This window comes from Littorina saxatilis, linkage group LG5 (assembly GCF_037325665.1).
Source record: "Littorina saxatilis isolate snail1 linkage group LG5, US_GU_Lsax_2.0, whole genome shotgun sequence".
NCBI classification, from domain to species: domain Eukaryota; kingdom Metazoa; phylum Mollusca; class Gastropoda; order Littorinimorpha; family Littorinidae; genus Littorina; species Littorina saxatilis.
In genome coordinates this window covers 45,197,823-45,219,489 of record NC_090249.1, presented here as the reverse complement: position 1 = coordinate 45,219,489, position 21,667 = coordinate 45,197,823, and the positions used below count along the sequence as shown (strand labels likewise).

The window sequence follows — 21,667 nt, the reverse complement described above, 5'->3', positions numbered from 1 at the left end:
ACGAAAATAGATTAATTAGTACTACGATTAAAATTTAAGAAATCGATAAAAACATGATTTCCTCTTATTCTTTATCATTACCTGATTCCAAAAACATATACCGTATTTTCTGGGTCATAAGGCGCGACTTTTTTCCTCGAGTTTGACCCCTGCGCCTTGTATAACGAAGCGCCTAATCCGTGTATGAAATACGAAAAAAAATAAATTGGGAAAAAATCATGGGGAACAAAACGTGATAAGAACTCACCTCCATCTCGAATACCGGTAGTCGTTTTTAAATTCCGTGAGCATCAAAGAGACCGCCTGAGTACCAGTCAAACAACTTGTGATAATGCATGTTTCAGCTACTAGGTACTAACTACCCTGGCCAAGTTTCCTCTCAAGACATCAAAGAGACCGCCCCATAGGTTAAACTCGGTCAGTGACCCCGGCCGTCGCGATATAACCTTTGTGGTTGAAAACGACGTTAAACACCAAATAAAGAAAGAAAGTGACCCCGGTGCAGGAAGTGTTTCCTCTCTCAGATATGACAGGGGAACCACCTCTCATAGCTAAAACTGGGTCATTGACCCCTGGGAAGAAGGTCAGTGTCTATAAACAAGGCAACCCAGCTATCACAATGGACCTGCCTTTGATCTCGCCGCACACACAGAGCACACATATTTCCACTCTGTATTCTTCCTTTGATGTGCGGCTTATTTTCATTCTTCGACTGTTTGTTAGTATACTTTTTCAATTTTGATGCGCCCTATCGGCCCCCTGCGCCCAATGGGTGACTGGATTACATTTTTTTTTAAAGAAGGCCTTATGCGCTGTAGCGCCTTGTAACCCGGAAAATACGGTAGATGTGATATGTTTTGATCAAAACAAGCTTAGAAAGTTAACAAGATTACAGAAAAGCGCGTTTTCCTGCTTAGCGCAATACGCTACCGCGCTATTCTGCCGCGTCAATTTCACTTAGTGTTGCACAGGGAAACTGCCGCGGGGATTGACGTACGAAGCTGTATTTATTGTCTCGGTGAAAAAAAATGCAGTGCGTTCAGTTTCATTCTGTGATTTCACCAGCTTGACTAAATGTAGTAATTTCGCCTTACGCGACTTGTTCTTTCTATTCTCTTCCAAGCAATAATCATAATGGCATTTCTCTTGTTTTCTTGACCAGGGTTGCCAAATCCTGCGGAAGCTGCGACCAGTGGAACAGCTGCAGTCCATGCTGATGGATTGTGGGGGACCCGACGCCGAGGAGGTCAAGGCCTTTTTCCGTCTGCATCGACTGGACCAGGCGTGCGCCACCTGTCTGGTGCTGGCATGTTCACGCAGCCCTGGGGACGCTCAGGTAAGGGCTTCAGGCTGTTCGTTTGTTTTTTGGCATTGCATAATTTTGCATATTTGTTGGGCTCTAGGATTGTTGTTTTATTTAACTGTATTAACACTTTCTACCCCACCTATGTTGACCTTCTTTTTTTTTTAGCCGAGACCAGCTGTGCTGCAGCAGGTCACTCAGAATTGTAGTAACTGTGTAGGAACTGTGTATCAACACGCTGGAATGCAGGCGTTAGATCGACGTTACAGGAAGCGACTGAAGCGAACAGTCTGAGCGGATATATCCGTACCTGGTCATAAAGAGCCATATGAGTGGGTACGGATATATCCGTACCTGGGAGACAATGAGTTAATTGGATTTTATCAAGTGTGTGTGAGAGTGTTGTGTGTGTGTATGTGTGTGAGTGTTTTGCTATTGTACATCACCATGAGCTCTGGCAGGAAGGACCGATTAATAAGTGTTCATTAGTATGATTATTATTCTGTACTACCCGTCATTAAAAACTAGGCCGATTCGTTTAAGTGCAGATTGTTGTGATTAGGTCGTTTTATTGTAAAACCAGTTATAAGACTGGAAGATTAACCATTCCCTTATCATATTCAGCAAACATGGATTTTACACGAGGACGGTCTGTACAGTGGAACTTTCACACATTCAGGTAGTGCGTTATGCTGAATGAGATTCGCGTTTGTTCAGGTGTCTGACTGGGCGCGCATGGCGTTCTTCATGTACGGAGGGGAGGCTCAGTACAACTTCAATGCAGCGGGCATGCAGCCTGCCACCATCGGAGCCACACCTTTTGCTAGTGAGTCCTTTTTTTGTTTGTTCATCAGCTTTTAACATCTACAGTTGTGACAAAGATTTGAAGAATGGTTATTTTGTTAGCTTTCTGCAAGAAAATGACTTCAAAAGACTGATAATAAATTTAGAATCATTTTTAAACTGTTATAATTTAGTTTCTGACCACATATTGTTACCGTACTTTCGGTACTATAAGGCGCACAATTTTTCCTCAACTTCAACCCCGGAGCCGTATTGACCAGTATCGCCTTATGTAAGGCTAAAGACTAAGGCTAAAGACGAGTACACATGTACCCACATGCTATACAAAGAAACATAACATTCCCTCTCTTGTGGTATGCATGTTTCTGCTACTATTTGTATTACACTGGCAAAGTTTCCTCTCAAACATCAAAGGAGTCGGTCTCATGGGTAAAACTCGGTCATTGACCCCGGGTAAGAAGGTCAGTGTCTGTAAACTGGGGCAGGCAGCTCACTGGTCTCAGCTGACAAGTATGGGTCATTGACCCCGGGTAAGAAGGTCAGTGTCTGTAAACTGGGGCAGGCAGCTCACTGGTCGCAGCTGACAAGTATGGGTCATTGACCCCGGGTAAGATGATCAGTGTCTGTAAACTGGGGCAGGCAGCTCACTGGTCTCAGCTGACAAGTATGGGTCATTGACCCCGGGTAAGATGATCAGTGTCTGTAAACTGGGGCAGGCAGCTCACTGGTCTCAGCTGACAAGTATGGGTCATTGACCCGAGGTCATCAGGCTAACCAGCTATTACAATGCACCTGCCTTTGATCTCACCGCACATCAGGAGCAAAATCAATTCCACAAATTTTGTTTAGGCTTGATCTGTATTTACCTGTTGGGGACGTTCCTTGCTGACTGCACGCTGTGTGTTACAGGTAGCATGGGGGCAGGTAACCTGAGCAACACCGTGATGTACAGCCCTGGCTCTCACTCCGGTCTGGCCACCATGACACCCATGCCAGGTGAGTTGCACTGACACAATCTTGTATGGTATATTTGATTGTACAGTGGAACCGCTCTTTAAACCCCTAGTTTGTTGTTGTGGTTGAACTGTTGGTATTTGTTTTTCTTTTGACAGAGAGTATGATTTATGTTTTGTTTGAAAACGTTTTTAGTACACGGTACTATAAATAGGAGAATCGGTGTACCGTTCAGTGATTCTCCCCCTCCCCTTTTCCACCCCCCTTTTAAGGCCTTCAGATCCCCCTGTGAAAATCAGGTCTTGAAACAATATTCTTATCGCTGGTCTCCAGGTACCTGTAGCAGACTATACTTTTTAAAAGAAGAAAGTCTTAAAAGGAAATGGGAGAGGCAGGCTGTCATAAAATAGTTGTCAATTTTAGGAACTTAGAATATGAGAAAGCAGGATCTTAAAAGCAGATCACTTGCTGAGCTGGAACACCTACACAGGGTTTAGCCTGGGAGAAAAAGGCAATGGGACATTTGTCCCACTCAACCAAATTCCCAAGGGACATAGTCGAAGGCAAAAAGCTACAAAGAGGCCTGTACGCGTTTTGACCAAAGATGCAAAAGGGTGCAATATGGTGCCATCTGAGAATTAGCCGCTATATCGTGTTATGTGTGTGTGTGTGTGTTTAATCCGATGTAAAGTATACATTTGGTGGCGCAGTGGTACGTAATCTCAATGCGCCCTTTGACGCACTGAAGGGAATTGTGATGGGACATTTTCAGAATTAATGCGCCAATGGCGCAGGGCGCACTAGTAAATGAAACCCTGCCTACATAGTGACATCAAGACTTCAAATATTACCGTAAACTACCTTGTATATGCCCAGTATTGAGTAGACGCCCACCCCTACTTTGGGCCGAAAGCTGTGCATAGGGCATACTACCTAGTAAACGCCCACTCCCTACTTTGGGCCAAAAGCTGTGCATAGGGCATACTACCTAGTAAACGCCCACCCCCTACTTTGGGCCGAAAGCTGTGCATAGGGCATACTACCTAGTAAACGCCCACCCCCTACTTTGGGCCGAAAGCTGTGCATAGGGCATACTACCTAGTAAACGCCCACCCCCTACTTTGGGCCGAAAGCTGTGGATAGGGCATACTACCTGGTAAACGCCCACCCCCCACTTCTTGATTAATAATGTCACGAACATTATTTTGGGAACATTTGTTTTTAGTGTTTGTAAACTTCCGCATGCTGTACATAGTATTCATACGAGTGTATAATGCCAAGATGCTGTTATAAAGGCATTCTGTTTATTGATACTCTCCCCACAGTGCAGTTTAGAAATAAAAGAGTTGCAATTCTCAAAGCTCTTCTGAAGTTGAAAAGACCTGCTTTTGATCACGATACTCGTTTCAAGAGATTGTCCCTCGAATTTGATGGCTTGAATTGGTGCAACTGCAGATCTGGATTGATCTTTTTCAGTTAGCTTTTGAAGTTATAAACTTGTTAACAGACAATAAAGCAACAAGATTTCCTTCGTGGTTTTCTTGCAGAGTTCCTTTGAGCACTTCAATGCCAAGTGACCAAAATATCGTTATTCTAACAAAGGAACCGCTCCTTCAAAGGATAAAGTATCAAGTAAACGCCCACCCCAACTTTTGGTCAAAATTGGTGCAGGGGGGGCGTATACAAGGTAGTTTATGGTACATACAAAACCAAGACTCAAAATCTATGAAGTTGACTTTTTCTCTCTGCCCGACAGGGAAATAGCTCAGCCGGTAGCGGCTCTGGCTTCAAAACCAGCTGTTGCTATCGGCTTTGGTTCGATCCCCATGATCAGCGAGGGATTTATTTCCCAAAGCAGACTCTCCTTGGTGTCCGAACACCCCCGTGTGCATGATAAAGATCCCAAGCTCACAGCGAAAGTCTCAAGGCTTGGAAACACGAATACACGCATGCAGGAAAAAGGGAAAAAATGGGTAGCGCCGTTCTGTATCGCAGCTCGCTTTCTCCAGAGAGAAAACAACCCGAATTTCCTTGAGGGTAACCTCACAGGACTATATGAAATCTTATGTCTATCCTGCCAGGCATGGTACCGGCCCACATGTCAACGCCGATGCCCTACAACAGCTCCATGCACCAAGCCACAGTGGGACCTATCCCTGGGGGCCTTCAGGAGGTCATCTACTCCGGCAAACACAACGGTATCTACATCTACCTGGCTCGTATTCTCAGGTAAGTACTCGCTGCTGTGTTAATAATAATAATAATAATACGAGAATTTACAACGCGCACATATCTCACCACAAGGCGACTCAAGGCGCACAATTGTTACCTTGGAAATACTCGGTAATTATTGACTGCTTTTACCTGTGTTTTTGTGGAAATGGTTAGGTGTTTATGGAATGCTTTTAGCTGAGTTACTTCAGTAATATTCAGGTATTTATTGGCAGCTTTCGTCTGTGTTATCTGTGAAAATACTTCAGTACTGATAGACTGCTTTTTCCTGCGTTACTTTGGATAAAAGATGGCAGAGGGTGTATGTTGAAAGCAGCCATTACCCCGTTGGAATATTTTATAAGATGAGAATTTCTGTTTTTGAATATTCTTGATAATTTTTTTAAAGTCACTAATTTCATGGTAAAATACAAAGTAAATGCAATATTGAGTATTTGTCATTACTTTCAACATGTTTGAGATGTTTACCTTGCATCTCTTTCATTATTTTTTTTATTTTTTTTTTTATTTTTTATTTTTTTCCCTTACACCTGTTCCTTATCCCGGTGTGCTCTCACGCCGCCCCGTCCCTGCACTCACTGCTCCATCCACATCTGAATTTCGTTCCGCTGCCAGACTTGCCGATTTTAGAGACGCTCCAGGGAGGGATGTCGGGTCGTTGCGGTAGGCTACCCTCGGAAGATGACACTGCACTTCTGCTGAGTCACTTCGACGGTGTTCAGTAGTGGGTCTGTCCCGAGCTAACGGACGCAGCCCACTACCTACTATGCCCCCTACTAACGACATTGACTGCTAAGTCGCGGAGCCAGACTGAGTGAGGGTCCCCTCCAGAGAGCAGACAGCCACCACGTCCCTCCGTCGACCCCCCAGAACGTCACACGTTGAAGACTGACAGCAGAAGTACTTTTCAGGGAAGGATGGAACAGGAACACTGAGACCAAGGTCACCATGAGAGCTCCGGGCATGAAGGGCCACAAGAGCAAGGACAATTTATAATTTTTGGATGATTAATGAGATGAGGATGATTATAATGATGATGCTATGGATTTCCAATTTTGGTTTGAGACTACGTGACAGGGCAGCACTCTATTCTTACTGTCATATTATATCCTGGTGTCAACCAGGCCCGAGAACTGCCGCACCTGCGGTGTTGGTCAGGTATACAGAACCTGAGCACCCTCAAAGTCGCATTCGTTAAGTGAATGATACTCGGCTGGGTGATTCCAGCCTTCCCATAGGAACCATAGCACTTCCACTCTGGGTAGGAGCCGACCGTAGCCCGAAAAACCCACATGACCCTGATGGGATTCGAACCCACGACCTCCCGGCCCACAGTCCGATGCGCTAACCACTGCGCTACGGGGGCCGGTTCTCTTTCATTATTTGAAAGGATAGTCAATAAACCGAAAGTAAGGGCATCCACGGCAGATGTGGTTGCTGATCGTCAGTCTCCTTTCTCTTTCAGACCGTTCTGGGACATGGCAGTGACGGCAGAGCTACAGTGCGAAACACCGCAGGGGCCTACTGTCTATGTAAGAATATTTTACATACATATATATGTGCATACTTGTTAACCCATCTCTTCACTCGCATACCAGCACTATCACGAACACATTTTTTACAGACATGTACAGGCACCTGTAGACGATATGTGTTCACACAAACACACAGATACAGACACAGACAGACAAAGAGAGGCGTAGACTTGCACCCATGCTCGCACACAAACATGCACACATGCACACAACACTTTCTCTCTCTCTCTCTTTCTCTTTCTCTGTCAATATAACACTTACCTCGACAGTACTATTCTTGCACATTATCTATTATAGGCCGAAAAAATTGGACAAAACGCTGCGTGGGTACAATTATCTCCCATAACCATGCGCCACCGTGGATCCCAAGCACTGTCTGAGTGCTTCCCCCTTACAGGATGTAGGTGGCGCGTCCTCTTTCTTTTTTCGCGCGTGACAGTAGGCTGTGTTTCTGCTGCGCTCCCGGATTATTTTGGATTCTAGAGTCTTCTTTTCTGTGTGGATTACCACCTGTTGGATTTTTGTGTGTTATTCCACTTCTGGCTTGAGGCTACGTTGTTTTTCTTCCAACTTGTGCCTCCGTTGTTGTGTGGCGGACTCGGCGTGCCTACCGTCCTACTTCGTGGTGACCGGTCGTCTGCTTCTCGTTTCGCCTCATTCACTTGAGTATTGACCTAATTTTCTTTGAATTTTGTTAATTCTCGATTTTTTAAGGGTACGTACAGGGCGAGGTAGGATGTCTCGTCTTGTTTTGGGCTCTGGTTCTACGGAACCAGAGTCTGCCGGGGGCAACCCTTCTCCGGGCGCACAGCGTCATGTTTTGCGCACGGACAGGGGGACCTTTCGGCGCTCCGACTCTCCCTCCCCAAACGCTTTGCGTTTGCGGCGAGGGAGGGCGGAGAAAGCCTGTTTGAGCAAGCTCAATGCGAGCTTGCTCAAACAGGCTGGGCTTGAACCTGGGACTTCGGGCGGGGCTGCGCCGTCGAAGGTTCGGGGAAGGTCGAGGGGAAAGAAAAAGCGTCTTTCTCCTTCTCCTTCCGTGGAACACGCTTCCCCCCCTTCGACGCCGTTGTCCGGCCCTCAGTCTCAGGCTTCAGCTCCTCCCGGTTTCAAGCCTGGGGGGAAGGTTTCCTTCTCCTCCCTGGCTCGAATCCGGGGGCGGGTCGATTCCCAACCCTCTTTGGGGGTTGGTGAATCTGATCTAGGGGCTACGGGAGAGACTCAGGTTTCGACTTCTTTCTTTTCCGGTGCCTCTCCTGTGCCCTCCTCGGTTTCCACCGCTGTGGAAGCCAGGAGGGACACGGGTCCTCCTCTGAACTCCCTCGCTGGGTCGTCTACTGCTGTTTCGACAGTAGTCTCGGACTCATGGGGGGGGAGATCGGAGGAGATGACGGGGTCTATGAATTCCCTCCCCGCTGGGGTTGGGATGCGAATTGACCCCGTTCAGGGCGGTCCTGTGGGGGCAGGGGTTTCAGGCATCGTGCCTACGACCACTGCTACTACGGTTCCCTCTGACGTCCGTGTGACTGGTGGCTGTCCCTCTATGAAGCGCTCCGGCCGACTAGTTACTGGACGTGGAGGTGTTCGACAGAACGTGGTACTTCTGTCGAATGGTCAGGGCGACGGGAACATTGTTTCTGTTGCTCAGACCGACACCTCCGACCGGACCGTCTTGACCCCACGCCATTCCTTAGCGTCTGGTGTTCGGGTGACGGATGGTCCGGACCAAGGGTCCGGAACGGTCCAGGCTTACGGGTCGGGATCGAACCGGACCCACGGGTCCCGACTGGACTTGACCTCCGGGTTTGGTCCGGACGGGACCCATGGTACGGGACCGTACCGGACCTTAGGGTCCGGTGCGGGACAGTATCTCTGGCCCTTGCCGGACCCCCGGACCTACGGGTCCGGATGGTACGGTACGGGACCAGTGGTCCGGTCGGGACCGGACCACCCGACCACCTCTGTTGGTCCGGGTGGTCTGGCACCGAACCGGAACACACCGGACCACCGGACCTACGGGTCCGGATGGTACGGTACGGGACCAGTGGTCCGGTCGGGACCGGACCACCCGACCACCTCTGTTGGTCCGGGTGGTCTGGCACCGAACCGGAACACACCGGACCACCGGACCTACGGGTCCGGATGGTACGGTGTTTCCACGTCCGGACCGAACCACCCGAACACTTTTGTGGGTACGGATGGTTCTGTGCCGAACGGGACCTCCGGATGGTACGGGACCGGACCGGACCACCGGACCGGACCGGACCACCGGAACACCGGACCACTCGACCGGACCGGACCGGACCACCGGAACACCGGACCACCCGACCAGACCGGATCGGCACCCCCGACCGGACCGGACCATTTCTTTTCTGATCAGACCCGATGGGTCCCTGTTCAGTCTATAAATGGCGGGGGTTCGTTGGCTGGACTGACCCAACAGTCGCAGGGTTTTTGTTGTTCTCTCCCTTCGGCTGCTGGAGACGTTTCGTCTTTGGGGCAGGGGTCTTCGCGGCCTCTTGCTTCAGTGGGCGTTTCGTCACAGTCTACTTCATCACTTTCGGCTCCTCCCCCTCAAGCTTCCTACACTCCTGCTGTTGAGGAGTTGTCGGGAAGTGAAGAGGAGAGTGAGTCAGAGGACGATGGGGAGGAGGATCAGGGTCGCCCTGAGGTTAACACTGATCCTCTACCCTTGCCGGTTTCTGATGGAACTTCCGAAGCTATACTTCGTACTTTCCAACAGTACATGACAGACATCACGCGGCGTCTTGACGCCACGGATGCCTCTCTTAAGCGTCTGTCGTCTAGTGTTCCCAACCCTTCGGTTGACACACAGGACGTGGAGTCTGAGGACGAGAGGCAGGAGGCTCTCCCTCGCACAGCTAGAAGGACGTTTGAACAGTTTCAGGACGTCCTTCCCTCCGACGCCCTCTCGTCCTTGGAGTCCGCTTCGGCCCGGGCGCGGGAGGCACACGCCGCGTCTGCCGGCGGCTCGTTTTATGAACGATCCGGCCGCCAGCAATTCGCGTTCCACCCTAGTCTTAGTGCCACGGTGGAAGCGGCAGCACATCGCCTGAGGAGTACAGATTCACGTGCGAACGCGACCTATGTTCCTCGGGAGGACGCGGATTCAGTGCCGTGCTTTCCTTCGGGAGGCGCACCTCCACTGTTTCCTCGTGTCCAATCTGTTTCGTCCCTCCCTTTTCCCTTTGACTCTCGAACTCTCCCTTTCCAGACTTCGAGTGTTCAGGGTGGGGCTGACGGTGATGTGTTCGTTGGGGAGGTGCCTTCGGTCAAGAAGGTGGAACTGAGCTCTGCTTCGTTCCACAATCTTGAGGCCACCGTTTCTTCCATTGTCGAGGCCCAATCACAGGCCTTGACATGGATGAGCACGCTGTCCACACTGTTGGACCCTCCCGATCGGGCAGAGTCCGATTCCACTCGGGTCCTTGACACGGTTCGAGTGGATCGGGCTTTGCATGCTGTGCGATCGTGCGTGACGACTGCGGCAGAATTGGCCATTGGAACACGGGTCCACTTGTTGGCCCTGTTCCGTGATCATTTTCTGGCTACTTCTTTAGTGCCTCCGGATATGAGGAAGAGTCTGAGGAACACGTTTCCTCAGCCTTCTTCCCTTTTTCATCCGGGCACTGTCCGTTCTGTGGTGGAGTCCACACGCCAGAGGAACACTGATTCTCTGATGGTTGGCCTCGCTGCTTCGGCGACGTCGGCGGGGAGTAAGAGAAGTGCTACAGTCACCTCCAGCTCCCAGCCTCAGAAGAAGAAGAAGAAGAAGCCAGTTTCACTGCCTCCTTCTTCCTCCTCTCAGGCGCCTGTCGCGTTCCCCCCTGCGGCCCCGGCTTCTCGTGCTGCCAAGCGCAAGAAGAAGGGTGCTCAGACAGGTAAGGGTAAGCAGCACCAGCAGAATTTTCAGTGAGTCCCGGCCCTACGTTGACGCCCCCTCAAGTTGCCCCTCTTTCGTCCGTCGGTTCCCTTTTTCGGGCCCGCGACATGTGGGGCAGACTGGTCTCCAACCAGTTTATCTTGAGGGTGGTGGGGTCGGGGTTTTCTCTACCGCTGTCGTCACAACCTCCATTGTCCGCTCTACCTTTGACGTTCCCCCCTCCTCGAGACCCTGCCAGATGGCAGGCTCTTCAAGACGAGGTGAACTCGTTGGTCGAGAAGAAGGCTGTCTACCCCCTTTCTCAGCCTTCTCCGGGGTTCTACTCCCGCCTGTTCACCGTCCCCAAAAAGGACGGCAGGTTCAGGCCGGTGTTGGACCTCTCCACCTTGAACTTGTACCTTCGCAGGTGCAAGTTCAAGATGGAAACCCCTTCGTCGGTCCGGTTGGCCATCCGGCCAAACGATTGGGCCACGTCTGTGGACCTCCAGGATGCTTACTTCCACATCCTGGTGGCCCCGGGGTACCGACATCTGCTCCGGTTTGTTTGGGAGGGCACAGTGTTCGAGTTTCGGGCCCTCCCATTCGGCCTGTCCTTGGCCCCGCTGATTTTTACAAAGGTGGTCAAGGAGCTGGCGGCGTTGGTCAGAGCTCAGGGTGTGCGTCTGCGTCAATATTTGGACGATTGGCTCACCCTGGCCCAGTCTCGCGATCAATGCCTCCAACACACCCGGCAGGTCCTGGAACGGACCCATGCTTTGGGGTTCCAGATACAGTGGCACAAGTCAGACCTCGTGCCAGCCCAGCAGTTTTGCTACTTGGGGATGGCGTTCGACACAGTGCTTTACACTGTGTCTCCCTCCCCGGACAGAATCCTCTCCCTGAGGCGAAAGATCCTCTCCATTCAGGCTTGCCGCGCTGTTCCTCACAGGCGGCTGGCGGAACTGTTGGGTTCCATGGAGTCTGTCGCTCTGCTGCTGCCCCTTGCAAGGCTACACAAACGTCCCCTGCAACGGGCAGTAGCAGATCGGACTTCCAGGCCTCTCGATTACACCGAGTTGGTCCAGATCGGGCCTTGGTTTCACGAGGCTGTAGTCCAATGGCTGGACCCGATCTGGCTCAACTCTGCGGTGCCTATCCAACCGAGACGGCCGTCTCTCTTCCTGTACACCGACGCTTCTACGCGGGGTTGGGGGGCCCACCTGGACCTGCACGAGGCCCAGGGGGTCTGGACCCAGGAGGAGTCCCTCCTACACATCAACTTTCTAGAGTTGGAGGCGGTTCGTCGGGCTCTGCTGGAGTTTCGCCTCCTGATTCGGGATCAGGATGTGTTGGTCCACGGGGACAACACCACATGCCTAGCTTACCTTCGCCACCAGGGGGGCACCAATTCTCGGTCCCTCTCCCTGTTAGCGGAGGAGATTCTGCTCTGGTGCCAGACCAATCAGGTCCGGATGTCAGTCCAATTCGTTCCGGGGAAACTGAACGCCCTGGCCGACATTCTCAGTCGGGGCGATCAGGTTCTCCCCACAGAATGGACCATCGCTCACAACGTTCTACGGCGTCTGTGGGCAAGGTGGGACCGTCCTCTGATCGATCTGTTCGCAACTCGATTCAGCGCTCGGCTTCCCAGGTACGTCAGCCCCTTTCGAGACACGAATGCGTTCCACGTGGACGCATTCACTCTCTCGTGGAGGCTCCTCGATGCTTACGCCTATCCCCCGACATCTCTGATTCCGAGGGTACTGGCAAAGTATCTGCAGGAACGGCCAAGACTGATTTTGGTCGCGCCTTACTGGCCAACAGCTCCGTGGTTTCCAGATCTTCGCGGTCTCACCCACGTAGACCCTCTACCTCTGAATCTGGACGGGGGAAGTCTGCTCCAGCCTCGATCAGGCCTCCCTCATCCACGTCCAGAGAGTCTGTGCTTGACCGCATGGCTCTTGTGCGCTCCAAACTGCTTGCACTAGGATTGCACAAGAGTTCAGTAGAGTTTTCCTTGAACGCTAAGAGGCGATCAACTAATCAGCTCTATGACTTACGCTGGAGAGCTTGGGCCTCCTTCGCCTTGTCCAAGGGGATAAAGCCGCTTTATCCCTCAACACAGGACTTAGCCAACTTCCTGGTGGAAGTGTATCAAAAGAAGAGTCTTTCTTCTAAGACTCTTCTTGGATACAAATCTGCCATCACTTCCACGATTGCGGCTGCTACTGGTCGCAGACCTGAACACTTGATCAGTTCCTCCCTCATTGCTAATGTCCTTTCGGGTATTAGCAATGCAGCGGTGTCTAAACCTCGGGTTTCATTTCCCAAGTGGGATGTCTTCCTGGTTCTCAAACTCCTGCGTAGCAAGGAGTTTGAACCCCTGGCAGGCATTAGTATCAAGTTCCTGACTTTTAAGACTGTGTTCCTCATCGCTTTAGCCACTTGCCGTAGACTCAGTGGTATTCAAGCTTTGAGTGGCCTGGAATTTGACATTGAGTTCACCACACATCAGGTGACGTTGGCTTTCCTACCAGACTTTCGAGCCAAGAATCAGAATGCCTCGGAGTTGTCCAAACCAGTAGTCATTCAAGCCTTGGCTCCCACTCTTGAACATGATGACCCTGATCGCTTCCTCTGCCCAGTACGTGCCCTTAGAGTGTACCTGGATAGAACACGTAGCTTTCGGTCTTCTAAGCGGTCACTGTTTGTCTCGCTTAATCCGAAGTACCAATCGGATATTTCTAGACAAACTTTAGCTCGTTGGCTGACCTTGCTTATCAAACAGGCTTATGTTCATGCTCAAGTGGATGTGGTCCCTGACATCAGGGCACACGAGATTCGGGCTATCGGCTCCTCGTTGGCGCACGTGCGGGGTGCCTCGCTCCAAAGCATAATGGCGGTCGCGTTCTGGAAGACTCCAGCCACGTTTATTAACCACTATATGCGAGACTTTTCCAGTCTCAGGCTTGACCAGTCGTATGGCATTGCCAAAGCAGTGGTTGCCAGCATGGTCATGTCAGTCTAAGGTATTTTTCTTGGGTATATTTTCTTTTACAGTAGTACTGTTCGAAAATTGCCTGGGTATCTTAATCCTTGGATTTAAGTGATTTTGATTAAGGAGTTTAATACTCTACATATCACCCTCACACCACTCTGGTATTCTGTGCAAGAATAGTACTGTCGAGGTAAGTGTTATATTGACTGTAAGGCTTCTTTTTAAGCCTACTGTCTATATGATACTTACCGAGACAGTACTATTAGAGTTTCCCTCCCGCCTCCCCTCTTGATATGTTATGGGCTTTTTGAGGGTCTGCAGCTCATAAAGAAAGAGGACGCGCCACCTACATCCTGTAAGGGGGAAGCACTCAGACAGTGCTTGGGATCCACGGTGGCGCATGGTTATGGGAGATAATTGTACCCACGCAGCGTTTTGTCCAATTTTTTCGGCCTATAATAGATAATGTGCAAGAATAGTACTGTCTCGGTAAGTATCATATAGACAGTAGGCTTAAAAAGAAGCCTTACACTCTCTCTCTCTCTCTCTCTCTCTCTCTCTCTCTCTCTCTCTCTCTCTCTCTCTATCTCTCTCTCTCTCTCTCTCTCTCTCTCTCTCTCTCTCTCTCTCTCTCTCTCTCTCTTTCTCTCTCTCTCTCTCACTCTCTCTTCCAATCTCATGAGTTTAACCTCGCAAGCTGCTGTTTATATGGATTACACTGCATACCTTGTTGGTATAATAAAATGTTTTATTGACACAGTTGACCAGTAACTACAGCAGTGATGAGCTTGGTCTGACGCTAGAGCTGGTCCGAGATCTGTCAGACTTTGTCGACTTCAACTCCAAGTTTGACACTGGACCCTCTGACCTGTGAGCCAACATTTTATCACGATGATAATGTTCACATGAACCACAAATTTTCTGAATTTAAATTATTTTATTTTTTAATGCCTGAAAAGAAACCGTCAACAGGTTGCTTTTAGATGTGTCAAATTTAAATCCTCTTGGATTTGAATGGAGAATCAAGTGTTGTTATTGTTATTGTTTTGCGTTTTCCAATATCAAAATGTTTTTATCTCCATGTTATTTTGACTTAAGTTTTCACTGTGACTGGTTGCTGTGATCAAACAACAGATTTTGTTCTAACATATTCTTCCTGGCTCCAGGCAATATCGATTTACAAAACGCTAAGCATGATCACTGTGATCAAAATTTGATGTGTATCAAACATTCTGCCCACAAGTTAACTTACGAAAGAAGGGAAGCTTCCCTTTGTGTATGTGCGTGGCAATAAGCATATTTCTGTACAGTGGAACCCTCCTTTGAAGACCTTCAAAAATCTGAGAAAATTTTGTCCTAAATGGGGGTAATTTACAGATGTTATGAACATAAAATCTGAAAAATGTAGGTCTTAAAAAGGAAGAAGTCTTAAATTGGAGGGCGAGGGGGTCTTAAAAGGGGGGTTCCGCTGTTGTTTTCTGCAAAGTATTGTAAAGTAGCCATTGTTTGTTCGTTCATGGGCTGAAACTCCCACGGCTTTTACGTGTATTGACCGTTTTTACCCCGCCATTTAGGCAGCCATACGCCGCTTTCGGATGAAGCATGCTGGGTATTTTCGTGTTTCTATAACCCACCGAACTCTGACATGGATTACAGGATCTTTTTCGTGCGCACTTGGTCTTGTGCTTGCGTGTACACACGGGGGGTGTTCGGACACCAAGGAGAGTCTGCACACAAAGTTGACTCTGAGAAATAAATCTCTCGCCGAACGTGGGGTTAAAGTAGCAATAAATAGCTGGAACATCTTCACGGGAATGGTTAAAAGCAATTGCTGAGAAAGATCTCTTTGAAATGTACGCAATCAATAGCAACTGGTACCTGTTGTTTGTGTAGCGTGTCTCCTGCTCATGTTCCGTCACGACTACGCTTTGGGGACGGGGCCCTGGATGACCATACCAGAAAGAAACTGCAAGGTAGGCAAAGTGATTCCTGATTTTGGTGACAGTTTTATGCAGTTAAGTTTGTGTGTGTGCACGCGTGTGTGTGTGCGGGAGGGTGGGTGTGTGTGTGTGTGTGTATGTGTATGCATGTGTGTGTGTCTGCATGCATTTGAGTGTGTGTGAATGTGTCTGTTTTCGTTTGTGTGTGTGTGTGTGTCTGTTTTTGTGTACGAGTGCGTGTGTGTCTGTTATTGTGTATGAGGTCGTGTGTTTGAGAGAGAGAGATAGTGAGAAACTCAGCGAATGTATGTATCCCTCTATATGCATTTGTCCGTTCTCACAAATATTTTACAATATCAACAACAAATATTCCACATACTCAATGCCGTGTACAGGTGAGCCCCGTGTGGAAAAGATCCCACTGCAGCATGTGTGTGTGAGAGAAAGAGAGAGATAGTGAGACATAGTCAGCGAATGTGCATGCATCTATATATAGCATCTATATCACACGGCTTCTGTGTGTGTTCGCTATGCACGTCCAAAGTTCTCGATGGATCTGCTTCAAATTTGGTGGCCATATTCAGGTAGACCCCGGACACAATCTGGTCGATGAAAATTTTCAATACGTGCTCTCAGCGCGCAGCGCTGAACCGATTTTAGTTTTTATGGTTTTTCTGTACATCCATTCCCAGTAACTCTTCCTTATCTTCTCCAGTGTTTGCGCGTTTATCTCCCTTCCTTCGTGTGGCGTCAATCGCGTACGGTGCGCCACTTTCGCTGGGTACCCGGCGAAGCCGGCGTACGGTGCGCCACTCACCCGGCTTTGCCGGGTATTCGCCTCTACTTCTTCCCGGCAAAGCTGGGTATCCCGGCAAAGCCGGTACCCGACAAAGCGGGTAATCATCTAGTCCCTCTATATATGCATTTGTCTATTCTCATAAATGTTTTACATTTTCAGTCCCATGTACATTAACTTCTTTTTCTTCTTCGTTCATGGGCTTAGACTCCCACGTTCACTCATGTTTTTAGCACGAGTGGATTTTTTACGTGTATGACCGTTTTTACTCCGCCATTCAGGCAGCACACGCCGATTTCAGGGGAGGCATGCTGGGTATTTTTGTGTTTCTACAACAGAACGAACTCTGACATGGATTACAGGATCTTTTCCGTGCGCACTTGGTCTTGTGCTTGCGTGTACACACGAAGGGGGTTAAGTCACTAGCAGGTCTGCACATAAGTTGACCTGGGAGATCGGAAAAATCTTACGAATACTTTATTATCTCTCAAATCTCCACTCTTAACCCACCAGGCGGCAGCGACCGGGATTCGAACTCACTACCTCCCGATTAGGAGGCCGACGTCTTACCACCACGCCACTGCGCCCGTCGTACATTAACAAATGTCACATATACTTCCATGCCATGTACAGGTGAGGCCCAGCGGGTGGAGAAGATCTCATTGCAGCATGTCCAGGAGCTGGTTCACCGGGTGGAGGAGGTGCTGGGTCTGTGGCGTGTGCTGCTTGACCACCAGTTCCACACGCTGACCGCCGCTCTCTCGCAGGACCAGCAGAACCAGCTGCGGTCACTCACCTTCAAAACACTCGTCCTTGGCGGCAAAGATGTAAGTAATGATTTCTATGTGGAAGTGATAGTTCATCTTTAAAATGCTCTTTTGCAGACTTCGCGAGGTTTTCTCTCTCTCCAGCAATGAAATAGGGATAATTTGTGGCGAAGAAAGAACATAAAGTTGCATTTCAATTTCACTGACCGCAAATAAGCAAGATTAAATTACATATTCTTACTCCGAATCACATAATAGCATTGACGCAGTCAGAGATGCTAAGGTGTCTGAAAAACGCTATCCCGTCTATAGTATAAGGGAAGCAACCCATACACAAAAGTAGCAAGCTTGCCACACAGGGTTACCTCCCGTAGTGTGCATTACATCACAGCTACTGTACCCCACTTGTGGTATCCTCATTCGACTCCTTTCAGCCAGAGAGACAGGTCGATCTTGATTTCCCTCCTGGCCGTTTTGCTGTCTGCTTGACACCCACCGGCCTCGGTTCCCCGTCTGCTCCTAGCTGTTTCTAGCTGGTGAGATTGTTCCTTGCATTGTTGTTTTGCATTTATCATTCTGCTGAAAATTGTACGTCCTCTGGACTTATAAATTTGCTCAGTAGTTTGTTGTTGTGGCCTCCATTTGGTCGCCATTTTTTCTCTAGCACGTGTTGTTATGGAGCCTGTCACGAAGGGGGGAGGGGGGGCTCAGCCTGTCTTCCCCCTCGACTCAGCCCGAGTGCATGAATCCAGGGCATGGGCCTCCTCTTTGGCCGTTTTACGGTCTCTGAGATTAGACGACGTCTTGCTGGCGCTCAGATGACGTCTTTATTAGTTTCTACCTGAGAGACATCGCTGCTGTTTGCCGAGATGGATCACGGTCCCTCCCTGCCTTGGTGGCAGCGGGGCAATGCCTCTCCAGAACATAAGAGTGAGTTTGAACTTTTTTGATCTTACCCACCACCTTGTTGGAGTTATCTGCTATTATGTGATTCAGAGTAAGAATATGTAATTTAATCGAAAATTTTTAATTAAATTTTCATTTGATTAATATACTTACCCGAATCACATCGGTAATTCCCTCCCACCTTCCCCGCTTTTAGTTTCTATGTATTCTAGAAGTCGAATGAGGATACCACGTGTGGGGTACAGTAGCTGTGACGTAATACACACTACGGGAGGTACAGTAGTCCCTTCCATTTCCGGCCCTTTCGTGGGCGTGAACCTGCCTGGAGCGGCCAGCTTTCCCATGACTAATGAGTTTTCCTTCTATAATTGACTCTTAATGGCCGTTAACCTGTCTGACGCGGTCAACGGTCACTGATTTTTGCCCTGAGGTGCCCCTCTTACTCGACAGGAGCGGCCACTTAACGGCCACTTGTCACTTTCGCGCCTGTGGCTCTCCCCGCCCACCCACCTCCCACCTGCTATCTGGCCGTTAGAAATCAGCACCTGTCCACTTTCTATAACTGTTAACACATGTATCGCCTGTTAATAAAGCTGACGAGTCAAACTCAAGATTGTTTTTGTTTACATTGGAGTGTGAGCGATCGCTGCGTGTTTGTGTTTGTTTGTTTCGTGAATGAAGACGTGAGTGATTGTTGAGTGATTATTTGAAGCCTTTGCAAGCCCGTCAAGAATTTGTTCAGTCAGTCAGTCAGTCTTTCAGAATGGCAACACAAACTCCAACAAAGAAAAGACTGGTGCTGACTCTGAGCAAAGAGTGAAGGTTATTAAGGCAGCAGAGAATACTTACGCATGCGCAAACTGTAAATACAGACATGCGCATACATGTACATTTACGGTAGTCACTTCCGGATCGATCACAGCTGATGTGAGTTTGAAACACTTGTTTATCTGACACTCAAATACATATATAATAATCCTAACAACACACATAGAAACATACGAAACAATAGCTTAGCCAGGACGATCGAGTTAAACACGCAAATAATTAAGATGTATAAACAAAAGCAAAACTAACAGAGACAATGAATCGGCGGCTCGTGGATGATCGCTTTCTTTTCTTCATGAAAACTTGATCGTGTTTTTGGGTTTTTTTTGGAGGAGGAGGGGGCCTGTAATGAACGGCCACCTGATATTTGCGGTCACCTTTGCAATGACTAACGGGTGACCGGATATGGCAGGTACTACTGTAACCCTGTGTGGCAAGCTTGCTACTTTTTTGTATGGGTTGCTTCCCTTATACTATAGACGGGATAGCGTTTTTCAGACACCTTAGCATCTCTGACTGCGTCAATGCTATTATGTGATTCGGGTAAGTATATTAATCAAATGAAAATTTAATTAAAAATTTTCGAATCAAATGATTTTTCTTTCCAGATTTGCACAGCTCTGATCACCTGCCTCATTGGTCGTTACCTTGACGACAACGCCACAGTGGATGCCATCAGCGGGCGACTGCGGGAAGTGTGCCCGTCTCTCTACAGCACGGATGACGCCACTTGTTCCAAGGTACAGAAGCATAAACTTTCTGTGACTTGATACTGGAGTGCTCCCCTCCCTCCTTAACAGCCTCCAATAATCTGAGAAAGGGAGGGAGTTTTGTAATGGTGGTGTATTTATTGATACGAACAGGAAATCTGACATATGAGGGTCTTGTAAAGGGGTTCTACTGCTCCAGCTCTCTTGGTGTGTGGGTGGGTGTGTGGGTGGGTGTGTGCATGTGCACACATGTGGGTTTACATGCGGCATAAATACAGGGCTGCATTCTGTCTGAGTGCTGAAGTTTTTACACCCCCGGTATAGGGGTGTGTATAGGATTCGGTCCATGTGTTTGTTTGTTTGTTTGTGTTCGCATATAGATCTCAAGAATGAACGGACCGATCGTCACCAAACTTGGTGAACAGGTTCTATACCTTCCTGAGACGGTCCTTACAAAAATTGGGACCAGTCAAACACACGGTTAGGGAGTTATTGGTGTGTATAGGATTCGGTCGATGTGTTTGTTTGTTTGTTTGTGTTCGCATATAGATCTCAAGAATGAACGGACCGATCGTCACCAAACTTGGTGAACAAGTTCTATACATTCCTGAGACGGTCCTTACAAAAATTGGGACCAGTCAAACACACGGTTAGGGAGTTATTGGTGGATTAAAATTATACAAGGACTTATAGAGGGACATCTTAATGGTCAAAGGGAAATAACCATTCTCACTCAGTCACTGCCACCAACTGAGAAGGTTATTTCCCTTTGACGGGGGTGTTTTTCCTACCTCGGAGGAATTTCTTGTTCTGCTCATCTTTCTTTTCAGTGTGTGTGCATAAATTGGTGTTTGCAAAAGTTGCATTCCGATTTCCAAGAATTCCCAAAGGAACATTTGAAAGCTAATTACATCTTCCCTTTTTAATTGATGCCACTCTTCTGTGACTGATTACAGGCTGACGAGCTGCTGCAGGCAGCGAGAGTGACTCAGGATCCCAGGGAGCGCGCCAGACAGCTGCAGGAAGCACTCAGGGTCAGTCAGGATTCTCGTCTCCTGCTTCCGTCACAAGATTGTGACACTGAGCTCATACTTGACAGACCCAGTTGTCTGAAAATGTTGGCGGTTTGCAAAGAGCAGTGGAGCTTCTGTCATGCCTTGTCCAAAATTTTGAGAAAGGGGGGGGGGGGGGGGGGGGGGGGGGGGGCATTCTAACCTGACAGAATCTGCACAGCTGTAAAAAAGATTGCGCGGGATTCTGACAACCTCATGTGGATGAAACAACTTGATTTTTGGATTTGTGATGTCAGTTAGCTACAAATGACATAGCACCACCAAAAGAGAAAGAGAGAGGTTATTCTCATAATTGTGAAAGTTTTGTGAATTAGGTTGCTGTGGTTACAGCTGCTGAAGTCGTTGCGCTCGCCCCTGAGGCTTGAGATTTTCTCTGAATAGTGGATATTTAAGTAAATCTCTTACTTTGCTTAACTTACGTTAGTAAAGAGACCTACTTTTTTTTCCCTTGGCATGAGTCGAAACTATGTGGTTTATGGATTGTGTACATCATTATCTTGAAGCCTGGAAAGAAAGAGAAGGAGTGTAAACAATTTAACTCTTATGCCATTTCTATTGTAAAGTATATTCAGAGATGTCTTGTTGCTATGGTTACAGCTGTTGAAGTCGGCGAGCTCGCCGTTAAAGCTGGGGGTGGTGTGCAATCGCTTGGCTGCGGTGGGTCACTACACCGGCATCGTGGAGCTGTGTGTGGCCGAGGCGAAGAAGTGCGACCCCCACGACCTTGCCCTTCACTTCTACTCCCAGGGCGAGCAACCAGAGGACACGCAGGGCATGCAGGCTTACATCACCAGGTAAAATTAATAAATTGATTAATAGATATACGTGTACCACCATCTTGGGGACATTTCTAAGATAAGTTGCAGCAACATTTCTTAATTTTTTTTCTGTCATGTCTTTTGTTTGACCACTTTAAAGGTCATTAGGTTGAGGTTCTT

General features: G+C 48.6%; 1 protein-coding gene across 1 annotated transcript in view; it reads left to right on the top strand.

Annotated features, from left to right (window-relative positions):
* The window catches only part of LOC138967258 (nuclear pore complex protein Nup155-like), a 56,106-nt gene that overhangs the window by 23,383 nt on the left and 11,056 nt on the right, over positions 1 to 21,667 (top strand). Inside the window, exons 14-24 of the mRNA XM_070339780.1 lie at positions 1,163 to 1,336; positions 2,021 to 2,129; positions 3,017 to 3,103; positions 5,143 to 5,290; positions 6,759 to 6,825; positions 14,470 to 14,579; positions 15,603 to 15,682; positions 17,079 to 17,272; positions 19,555 to 19,686; positions 20,613 to 20,690; positions 21,327 to 21,523. Of these exons, the coding sequence (XP_070195881.1) occupies positions 1,163 to 1,336; positions 2,021 to 2,129; positions 3,017 to 3,103; positions 5,143 to 5,290; positions 6,759 to 6,825; positions 14,470 to 14,579; positions 15,603 to 15,682; positions 17,079 to 17,272; positions 19,555 to 19,686; positions 20,613 to 20,690; positions 21,327 to 21,523 (1,376 nt within the window). The remainder of the gene's footprint in view (positions 1 to 1,162; positions 1,337 to 2,020; positions 2,130 to 3,016; positions 3,104 to 5,142; positions 5,291 to 6,758; positions 6,826 to 14,469; positions 14,580 to 15,602; positions 15,683 to 17,078; positions 17,273 to 19,554; positions 19,687 to 20,612; positions 20,691 to 21,326; positions 21,524 to 21,667) is intronic.